The sequence below is a fragment of the Balaenoptera musculus genome, chromosome 21 (assembly GCF_009873245.2).
Source record: "Balaenoptera musculus isolate JJ_BM4_2016_0621 chromosome 21, mBalMus1.pri.v3, whole genome shotgun sequence".
In the NCBI taxonomy this organism is placed as follows: Eukaryota; Metazoa; Chordata; class Mammalia; order Artiodactyla; family Balaenopteridae; genus Balaenoptera; species Balaenoptera musculus.
Window position 1 is genome coordinate 24217442 of NC_045805.1, and position 12134 is coordinate 24229575.

The 12134-nt window shown below is 35.5% G+C and overlaps 1 protein-coding gene across 1 annotated transcript in view; it reads right to left on the bottom strand.

Moving 5' to 3' along the window:
• The window catches only part of GTF2E2 (general transcription factor IIE subunit 2), a 62204-nt gene that overhangs the window by 13135 nt on the left and 36935 nt on the right, over positions 1-12134 (bottom strand). The window contains exon 6 of the mRNA XM_036838923.1: positions 11264-11357. Within this exon, the coding sequence (XP_036694818.1) occupies positions 11264-11357 (94 nt within the window). The remainder of the gene's footprint in view (positions 1-11263; positions 11358-12134) is intronic.

Genomic DNA, 12134 nt, shown 5'->3' on the forward strand with positions numbered 1-12134 from the left:
CTACGATAAGATACCATTTCACACCCAGTACGACAGCTAAAATCAGTGTTAGCAATGATGTGGAGAAACTGGAACCCTCATGCACTGCTGGTGGGAATGTAAAATGATGTAGCCACTTTGCAAAACAGTATGGCAATTGCTCAAAAGTTAGCCATTGGAATTACCATATGATCCAGCAATTCCACTCCTAGGTATGTACTTAAGAGAAATGAAAAATTATTTCCACACAAAAACTTGCACATGAATGTTCATAGTACCATTATTCACAATAGCCAAAAAGTAGAAACAAGTCAAATGCCCATCAACTGATGAATGGATGAATAAAATGTTGTATATCCATAATGTAATGTCCTTTTTTAATGTAACCATTTAATGCTCTATTTCCCTTTAAGCACTGCTGTAGCTGCATCCCATGAATTTTGGTATCTTGTGCTTTCACTTTCATTTAATTCAACATACTTTTTTACTTCCCTTGTGATTTCCTCCTTGAACCACGAGTTATTTAAAAGTGTTATTTAATTTCCAAATACTTTGGAGCATTTCCAAATATATCTCTGATTTCTAGCCTAATTCCATTATGATCCAAGCACATCTTTTATATGCTTTCAATTCTTTTAAATTCATTAAGGTTTTGTGGCCTAGAATACCATCTGTCTTGGTGAATATCCCATGTACAATGAAAAACATATGTATTCTGTTTTTGGGTAGTCTTGTTTTATAAATATCAATGAGGTCAAGTTGGTTGATAGTATTGTTTAAGACTTTCATATCCTTATTAATTTTCCATCTATTTGTTCAATCAATTATTGAGAGAGCAGTGCTGTGAAATTCAGTCTTAATTGTGGGTTTGTCTATTTCTCCTTTCAGTTATAGCTGTATTTTTAATATATTTATTTACTTATTTTGGCTGCACCAGGTCTTAGCTGCAGCACATGGGATCTTTAGTTGCAGCATGCATGCGGGACCTAGTTCCCCGACCAGGGATCAAACCTGGGTCCCCTGCATTGGGAGTGCGGAGTCTCACCCACTGGACTACCAGGGAAGTCCTGTATCTACTTTTAACTCATGTATTTTAAAGCTCTGTTGTTAAATATACATATATTTAGGACTATTATATATCCTTGGAGAAGTGAACCCTTTATCATTATGTAATGTTCCTCTTTATCCTCGGTAATTTTCTCTGTTCTGAAGACTACTTTGCCTGATACTAATACTCTAGCTTTCTTTTGATTAGTGTTTGCATGATACATCATTTTATATTCTTTTACTTTTAACCCACGTTTTTATAAAGTTTCTCATAGACAGCGTATACTAGGGTCTTGCATTTGCATCCAATCTGAAAATCTGTCTTATGTTTAGGCAATTTACATCTATCTCAATTAGAGTGTTTAGATGATTTTACAGTGAAAAGTATGTTATATGATTTTGTATGTTTAGACAGATGAAAATCTGTCTTAGTATGTTTAGATGATTTACATTTAACATAATTATCACTTAATGTGGTTGGAATAAAATCTATCATCTTGCTCACTGTTTCTATTTGTTTCATCTACTCCCTTTTTCCTTCTGTTCCTGTGCTCATCTGGATTAACTAAATATATTTTTATGATTCCATTTTCTATTATTGTCTTATTACTTATAGTTTTCTTTATGGAGCTATATGTAATTGATATATAACACCGTATTAATTTTAGATGTATAACATAATGATATGATACATGTATATATTGTGAAAAGATTACCACAGTAAGTTCAGTTAACATAAATCGCCTCACATAGTGATAATCCTTTTTCTTGTGAACCTTCTCTCTTAGCAGCTTTCAACTATACAATATAGTACTGTTAACTATACTTTTTTTTAATGGTTTCAGTGGTTGTCCTAGGGTTTACAATACACATCTTTAGCTAACCAGAGCCTAACTTCAAGTAAATTATACCAGATCATATGTAAAGATGTTGTAATAGTATATTCCCTCCTGACCTTTGAGCTACTGTCATAAATTTTACTTTTACATATGCTCTAAACACAAATTCATGTCTAATATTTCTGCTTCATAGTCAGCTATCTTTCAGAGTGATTAAAATTTTTAATTAAGAATTTTAATTAGACAAACATGAATTTTATATTTACTTTCATTTATTCCATTTACAGCACACTTACTTCCTTGTATAGATCCAAGCTTCTGTCTAGTATCACATCCCCTCTGCTTGAAGAACTTCCTTCAGGGATTTCTGGTAATGCAGGTCTGATGACAGTGAATTCTCTCAGTTTCTGTGATACTGAAGAGAATATTCCTCTGAGAGAGTATTTATCCTTCGTTTTTTAAAGATTACTTTTGCTGGGTACAGAATTCTGTGTTGAAAACTTCTTCCCTTTTAGTGCTTTAAAGATGTCACTGCACTGTGTTTTGGTTTGCACAGGGTCAAATGACAAGTCTGCTGTAATTCTTTTTTCCTCTGTAATGAGCTTTTTCCTCTGACTACTTCAATATTTTCTCTTCACCTTCAGTTTTTGGCAGTTTGAAAATGATATGCTTAGGTGTTTTTTCTGTCATTTGTTTCTTTGGGGGGATTATCTTGCCTCATGTTCTCTGAGCTTCCTGGACCTCTGATTTGGTGTCTATCATTAATTTCACAAAATACTTAGCCATTATTTCTTCTCTCCCATTCTCTTTCTCTTCTCCTTCTGAGATTTTAATTATAAATTCAGACCATTTGATGTTATCTCACAGCTAATGGAGGCTCTGCTGTATTTCTTCACATTTGTCTCTCTGCATTTCAGTTTAATTTGTACTGGCCTATCTTGCAGTTTACAGATTCTTTCCTTGGCTATGCCAAGTTGACTAATGAGCTTACTAAAGGCATTTTTTGTCTCTGTTACTGTGCTTTTTATTTCTAGAATTTTCATTTGATTTTCTTATCATGTCTCTCTGATGAAATATCCTACCTGATCATGCATGCTGTCTGCCTTTTCTACTGGAGGCCTTAACATATCAACCAGTGTTATTTTAAATTCCATGTCTGACAGTTCCAATATCTGTGTCCTAAGAATTTGGTTCTGTAAATTCCCTTGTCTCAAAAGTGCTTTGCTTTTCCTTGCTTCTTTTTATGCCTCATAATTTTTTTGAAAGCAGGATATCCTCTGTAGGACAGCTGAGACTGAGGTAAATAGTTTTTGTGCTGGGAAATGGGCACGCCTTTCCTTCTGCTAGGCCTTCAGCGTGTGGAGGTAGAGGCATTCTATTGTCAGAATGTGAACTTGGTTTGGAATCTGTTGCTGCTATGGTTACCCACAATGCACCACAGGCTCCAAATGCCTCCAGCCATACCTTGTGTTTAGGGTAGAGACTGCTTTGCCAGAGGGTTTTTCCTCAGTGTCTGCTCAACCTGCTCTTTTAGGTCTTCCCTATGCTGCACCTTGGATGGTCTGTCAGCCTCCATGCTCTTGCGACTCTCACGGAATTCCACTGCTACCTGTTACTCCAAATCTGTCAGCCTGTATGGGGGTGGGTGGGAGTTCTCTGATATTCCGATTAAGCCTCAGCTTCACTTAGACAAGCCCTATGTTCCGAGGTGTCTGGGGGTAGCCTTCTCAGTGTTCCTGACCCGCCCCCTCTGCCAAAGTTCTGGGCCCAGCATATATTCCTCCCTTCCCCAGGTAGAGGGTGTTTCTTTCTTTTCTCCTCACAGGAGTTGAAGGCTTCTGTCTCATGGGAGACAGGGAGGAAGGAGAAGCCAGACAGGGCTTCATGTCTCTTCTGAAGCGTCTACTGCTCCCCTCCTCCACACCTGCCCTATAATGCCAGTATCCCCACCCTGGCCTCTGCTTTGTAAGCAGCGAGGGCAGTCTGCGGAGAAGAGCCTGTGAGTGGGTGCGAACTCCCATGTGTCTGCGGCCCCCAGGGGTTCTACACTCGCTTGCTAGTCCACACTAAGCGTTTAGCAGGTCATTAAACATTTTAACTGAATTCTTCTGAGAAGTGTTCATGTTCCCTGTGCCAGGTAGACACGTGTTTGCATCCCACCTTTTCTTGGAGGTGCCTGCCTTTCCTTCGATTCCAGGTTAGGTGGTTGCCCTGCAACCTCAGCTCTCTGATGGAGTCAAGAAAACTGCAACTCTGCAGCTGCCCAGGGTTTGTTGTTGCTGCAAGAGCGGGAACAGTGCTCTCCCCAGTTTTCGCTAAGTGAAAGCTACAAGCCCCCAACTATCCACCTCTTCGCCAAGCCTTGAGAACAATGTGACTAACACGGCTAGCTCTGCTCACATCAGGCATATATGAGAGAAAATAGCTTCAGGCCAAACTTCCATGTCAGCAACAAAAACATCTAATTCCAAAAAGGCACACAAAATTATTTTAAAATGTACACCATATCAGGGAATTTACAGGTCAGATTTACATAGCTGCTGAAGGAATTATGTCACACACAATAGTTCTGACATTTTAAATATGACGTTAAATTCTAACTATCAACTTGTAAAAATTGTATTCACTATTTAGAATAAGTAATACGTGATATAACTGTATAACAACTATACTGTGTACTTCTCTCTGTATAACAAAAAGGTAAGGAGAAAAAGATACATGTAATAAAAACACCTTTCACTCAGTGTTAAACTTCACTCAGTTCACTCTTTACCAAACCTCTGTGTTACCAGCATTGCAAAATTTCAGTTCCTTGAAGACTGAAACTACTTTCACTTTGTACCTGATGTGTACAGAGCTTATATACCTCAGGCCGCTTATGACACAATGACAGAGGCAATATGACAGGAATGGTCTGGAAAGCCAGTCTGTGTTACTGTACCACCAAAAAGAATATACAACACTATACATTTTCATAGTACAGTGGAATTGAAAGGACATTAAAACAAAATTTAACTACTTCCTTTTGCTAAAAGAAACATCACTTGAGCTGTATTCAGAGGAAAATACCTGAATAAAAATTCTTCAATGTCTTTGGTTCAATGAAACATTTCTACTTTAATCCATGGCTTTCCTTAGCTCAATGCTGTTGCAGTATTTAAATAATACATCTACTGTGTAAATGTATTACAGCTGTATAAATACTTAAGATGAACACTGGAAGGCAGGGCCTAATTTTAGAAACAGGATCTCACAAGATCCCAAATTTAATTACTTGTTAATGTTTGTAGGGACAGAAAATGCTCAGATTTACTGACAGAGGTACAAAGAGAAATAAACTGGTGTAAATTTTATAAAAATCACGGCAAGAAAATACAAATTAAAATCAAGATAATCTGTATTTTCTGTGAGGCCGGCAAAGTTAACTAAAAACATCTAGTGAGGGTAAAGAAATGGATACCTTCACATATAAATTGGTCCCAAAAATTGGTGCAAACTTTAGGATGGGCATTAGGCAGGCTGTTGAAATTTTTTTCAAACATGCCTTATCTTTTGACCCACCAATTATACTTTAAGAAAACTACAATAAGGAGATAATCAAGCAAGTGTACATATATTTATGTGCAAGGACTGAGCATTATTTATAATAGCATATAGCAAAAAAATAAAACAAACACTAAGTTTCTCTTTGTGGAGCATAAGAAAAAGTGTTTTAAAGTATGTCCCTTAAAAAAAAAAAAAAAAAAGTATGTCCCTTAGTATGAGTGTGTTTCATGTTTGGTAATTGCAATCATTGTTGCTTTTGCTGTGGTCATCCATGTACAATGCTTGGTGTCAGTCTATTTATCTCTTGTAAAAATAAAATACAGTGTGTGTGTGTGAAAAAAATAAATAAAATAAAATACCACAAATCGAGTGGTTTATACAAGAAAAAAAAAAAAAGTATGTCCCTATCTGGAATACCACATAGCTATTAAAAAATGACCTAAAACAGCATCAGGGCCCCAGGGGAGTAGCTACTGGGAGGAGTCCTAGATTCTAAGGATAAAGCTGAAATTGCTGAAGCTTCCAGGCAGAACAGAACAAGTTACCGGCAATGGGGGGTCAGTCAGATTGTCATCGGACTTCGTACAGGAACACCACCTAACAGTATGTCACTGCCACACATCAGCACTCCGACTGAACTGACTCTGCTTCTCTGCTACCTGTCTAACCAACTGCAAAACCACAGATCCACTGAGTTAATAACCAGATAGCTGAATAAAGTAACCAGATGAGTAAGATTAAAACACCTAATATTTTGGTACTATTTTATATTTTTAATGTTACCAATAATAGCTAACCTGCTGATACTATTATTCTTACTATGTGCCAGGTTCCATTCCAAGCTCTAAGCATTTTTATTTATATTAACTCATTTAATCCCCATAAGGACCACTGAAGTACAGATACCATTTTTCCTATTTTATAGATGAGGAATCTCAGACAGAGAGGGGTTAAGTATTACTAGGCAGTATCTTGCCTAAGCTACTAAGGAGCAGAGCCAAGATTTAAACCTACAGATCGACTACTCAGACCATCCTCTTGACCACTGCATTTATATTGCCTCTAATGAATAAGATTCTGATTTAAGAAAATAAATACCTCTGTGAAATAAAACACATACCTAGGTCCAACTACTCTGGGTTCACTTATCTATTTAATTCTTTTTAATTACTACACAATAGACTTTCTCCTTACTTATGCTATATCTCATTTTTGGACATTTGCTTCTATCACAGATAGAATGAAGGGTGAATCTTCAGTGTGACTGAAAGCTTGCCCACTCAACATTTCCTCTCTATAGCTAAGACTGCCACCTAGTGAGCTAAAACAAATAACTTGATCAGCGTAATTATTTTGAGAAATAAAATACAAAAAAAGACAGACAGGTGGACAGTGAGAAAGACAAATGTTAAGATATGCATCTGTGGGCTTTCCTGGTGGCGCAGTGGTTAAGAATCCGCCTGCCAATGCAGGGGACACGGGTTCAAGCCCTGGTCCAGGAAGATCCCACATGCCACGGAGCAACTAAGTCCGTGAGCCACAACTACTGAGCCCGCGTGCCACAACTACTGAAGCCCGCGCGCCTAGAGCCCGTGCTCTGCAACAAGAGAAGCCACCACAGTGAGAAGTCCGCACACCACAATGAAGAGTAGCCCCCGCTCGCCACAACTAGAGAAAGCCCATGTGTAACAACAAAGACCCAACACAGCCATAAATAAATAAATAAATTTATATATATAAAAAAAGATATGCATCTGTTTTCAATAGGTCTCCTCTGGAAACACATAATTTAAATCATTAACAAAAAACCTCCGTTTTTAAAATAAGTGATTTACGCAATACCGACACTTTCAACTAAAAGAACGGCATCTTACCCCTGAGGTTCCCTGTGGGTGGCTGTGACCCCCAGGGTCTCTACAGCACTGTATGAACACCACAGTGACATGCTGTATGACATGTTGTACCATATGTGTACCCATGTCATTCCACCCTCCGCCTGGGCTCAAGGACAGAAATCTCATTCACTTTGCTATCCCTCATATCACTGAATGTGCTGAATGAAGGAAGGCACAAAAAAAAGCTTGAAGACAACATATCGTAATATTTCTGTTTTATAAACATAAATTGTACCTTTAATATAACTCTCAACCTGGGTAATTCTGCTCCTCAGGGAACTTCTGGTACTGTCTGGATACATTTTTGGGTGTCACACTGTGGGGAAAGGTAAGCTACTGGCATCTAGAGCAGGGAGGGATGCCGCTAATCATCCCAAAAGGCACTGTGACAACCCTGACACCAAAAACATTACCCGGCTCCAAACATCAATACTGCCAAGGTTGAAAAACCCTGCATCCTCCCAACTATCTTTATTAGAAAGTATACAGATTAATGATAAATACCAGTTTATAATAAACTGAGCCTAGAACCCAATTCTGTTTTACGTATGTAAACAAAGTATTTCTTATACTGGTTTAATACACACTTGATTTTCTAAGAATATACAGTGTATAATGTATATGAATACAGTATGATTAACCTTTGTAATCACAGAAAAGCTACACCTTGTATTTTTTAGAACTTTACCAAGCATTCTTTATCACTTAAGGAAAACACCAATTATGGTGTGTAAGTTGCCAATGAATCACACCTTCATTAGTTCACTTGTAGCTATCACATTCAATGGTAATTCTATATAAAAATGTAAACAGTATTTCATTTATATTCCACTTATATCTGAGTATGTATAAATGTGCTTGAACAATTACAAATATTGAAACAAATTTTAAAAATATAAATCTGTACTTCTCTTTTTATGAATCCAGCATATACCCATACTAAACCCTGAGAAAGCACACAAAAAAAGAAAAAAGAAAAAATCCTTAAATACATTAGTAAAAGGAATGCAGAAATACAGGCGCCAAAGAAGGGTTATTCTAGGACTAAAAGGATGGTTCAATATTAAGAAATCTAGTAATGTATTTCACCAATAGCAGTAAAGATCTTTAAAAGATGCAAAAGTAATTTATTGTTTACCTTCCCAATATTTTCCTGATTTATATGGTGTTTCATTAACATAAAAAATACATATACATATATCCACCATATCAGGTCTGTAAGGATATTTGCTGCAGCAATGTTAAGTGTCTAAAAATCCATGCATCAGACACACCTATAAAACAGAATACTAAATAGCCACACAGGGGGACTTCCCCTGTGGTCCAGTGGGTAAGACTCTGCGGTCCCAATGCAGCGTGCCCAGGTTTGATCCCTGATCAGGGAACTAGATTCCCCATGCATGCCGCAACTAAAGATCCCGCATGCTGCAACTAAGAAGTCCACATGCCACAACAAACATCCCGTGTGCCGCAACTAAGACCTGGCACAACCAAAATAAATAAATAAATAATAAAAATAAATAATATCCTAAAAATAAATAAATAGCCACACAGCATCACTGGATACCTATAGTATAGAGAAAGTAAACTAGAGAAATAAACACTAAACTATTTACAGCACTTATTTCTAGATGTGTGGGATTTTACTAAAAAGCATATATGATTACTTTTATAATCTGAGGGGCAAAAAGTGAAAGTCCTCATTGTGTCTTTACAGCCAAGTAATGAGGAGATGGGAAGAATTTAAGCCTTGCAAAAGGCCATACAACATGGCAAATGAAAACAGGTAATACTAAGGAACAGAACTGTAGGTAAAAAATACACAAACAGGAAAACACTGACCAAAGTTAAAACAACAGTATCCACAGAAAGCACACACAAGGCACACAAAAATCACAATGGCTTAGTGTAAGGACTACTGTGAGGGTTACTGCTAAATCCAAGTGTACTCCTAAAATTTCTCCAATGAAATACCATCAAGAAATCCTACAGTTTCATGCTACTCTTACAGAGCTACTGCAATCTCTCTCCTATCAAACACTTGCCTCAATTTAAACATCTACTTCCAGAACAGATATGCTACACTATGCTGCCATCTAGAGAGCAGACTTAATACTAAAAATTCCCACTGAGAAGGTTTACATTGTTGAAAGTGCCAAGATAAATGAAAGAGAAACTAAAAATAGTGATGTACTATATTGGGAAGTAGAAAAGAGAGATAGGTGTTGGAATCAGAGAGATGATAAAGAATAAGTCATTAGACAATGTTTCAAGTTAAAAAAATAAAGAAATAACAGTATAAGCAAATTATTTAGCCAGATGGGAAAAACCACCAGAAGAATCTAAAATAAAACCAGTTAAGTTACTTGCCAGAAAAAAAAAGGGACTGGAACTGGAGAAAGGAAAAGCACACCTGCTGTTTATTGTAAGATCTTCCTTAACTATTTGAACATGTGATACTTGTGATAAGTTTTTTTTAATACTGTGAAAATTTTCTTCAAATGGATTAACTATGCTTAAGAATAAAGGAATCGGTTGTTTCTTTGTTTAAACCCAGAAGGACTTAAAGGTCAAGTCCATCCATACAGTTTTTAAAAGAAATCAATTTGACAATTATAAAAGTTTACATAACACCAAAATTCCAAGTAAAAGAGACTCAGGCAATACAAAAATTGCTCAGCCAAATCTTTCTTAAATGAGCACCTATCATTATAATGTACAGAAGGAGCTGACTACTATCTTGTTTACATACAGGAAGCTTACCTTATTTATTAGAAATGGCATTATAGAAGAGCCGGAATACTTTGCAAATTTCATTTAATTAACAAACATTTATCGAGAACCAACTATATATCAATACAAGGTATTCTTGATGAGGATTTTCACAAAAATACAATATTCTATTTCCTACAAAAAATCATGGTCATCTAAGTAACCTTAGGTTGACAAAACTACAGCACCACAAGCCTGATTATCTACAGCCAGATAACACATAAGAGAAAACCTTAGGGTTACTGTACAAATTACAAGTCATAATCAAGACAGGTTTGGGCTCTATAGGGACAAGATTTGTAAATGCACTTCTTATACAAAATTACTCATTTAACAGAAACTCTTTCATTTAATGTCATAAAAAAAAAGTCAATATGACTACCAGGTTGGCACAGCAATAGTTTCACTGTTTGCAGTCTATACTACTATCGTACTATATGTCCCTCTATATTTTTAGAATATTTTGCTGGGAGTTTGTATCACTTTTGAAATTTTATAATTCAATCCTTTTCTTGCCTTTTGATAAAACTTCAAAATTAATACAAATTTAGAGTAAAACATATTTGCTTACATGAGAATATCTACTTGTATAGAAAAGAAATTTCTCATGACTAAACCCTTGTTTAATTACTATTTTACTTGAAAATATTGATGAAATATTTTAAACTAAAATCCAAAATATAAGTATCACACATTTAGTACAAGACAACATATAGCTTAGCATACAACTCTAAAATTGCCAGAAAGAAAAAATTAATCTCCTTTCTTATCCAATTTGATAATCAAAAAATTCTAAGTTATTTAAGAGAATATCAGTCTCCACAAAAAGTTTATTCTTTTTCTCATCCTGAAACAAGCTTTCATATCAAGATATGAAGTAATATTTGTAAAACAACAGAAATAAAGAAATAAACTCCTGTTTGGTACAGCTGAGCTATGAGCATAAGAAATCATGAACTGCTATACTATGACTGTACCTAAAATCTTTCAAATTACACATTTCAAACTGCATTGTGAGAAACAATACATTAGACATAGGAGTTATTAGCGTTGAGATGATAATGCTAAAAAAGCAGTATTATAAAATTTAAGTTATAATTGTATTATAAATATTATAAATTCTGTCACCCTAAATTTGTAACATGTCTGCAAATTAAAGAAAGTTATCTATACAGAAAGGCTCACCTTCATCCACAGAAAACTGACAGCTCTTATCATTGAAGAAAAGAATCTTCTTCTTATCAGGACGGTTTACAAATAGTATCTGGTCCCCTAAAGCCTTAAAGATAAAGAAAAAATTTTCAGTTAACTCCAAATTACATCACCCAAGAAAAAAAAAAAAATTTTTTTTTTTTTTTCTAAAACAACAAAGGACTCCCACTTCCTTTAACCCTCAGTACACCATTAGGGTCCACTAGACCAAATTTTAATTCTTGAGTTTCTTTCTTGAGCAGTTCTATTTTTAAGAATTGATATTTTGAGACTTTTATTCTTAGAGATCATCCAAAGTACATAAAGAAAAAAAAATTGTTTTAAATAGAACAAAATTCAATCTATGTTGCAATTACAATTTGGGTCTACTGGACCCTTTCATTAATCTATGAGAAAAACTGTGGAACCTCATTGTTCTTACTTTTCCTTTACCTTGAAATATTTTGTTACTCATCATTATCCATCTATCATTTCCAATTATGCTTTGAAAAGCTAGAACAGTAAGAAAATGGAAGAATGATTAAATCACCTAAAAATGTGTGTGCAACTATGAGATAAATAGCATCCTTCAGTTTTCTTACTGCACTGCCCAAAATACTGCATCATCTTTAAAGAAAATATAAAAGACTTGAGTAGTCTTTACTATCTTTTAGCTTTCACTGAGCACAGTTGACAATTAAAAATTTTTCATTTTCTACTACTCTAGCAATGACAAGAAAATTGATATAAGATATTTCATTATTATTAATTAATGAGAACACGAATGCAAAAAGCCTGATAGCAGTAATCTGGACTATAATGATGATGGTGAAATTCATCACAGAAATAGTCTCAATCTATGAGC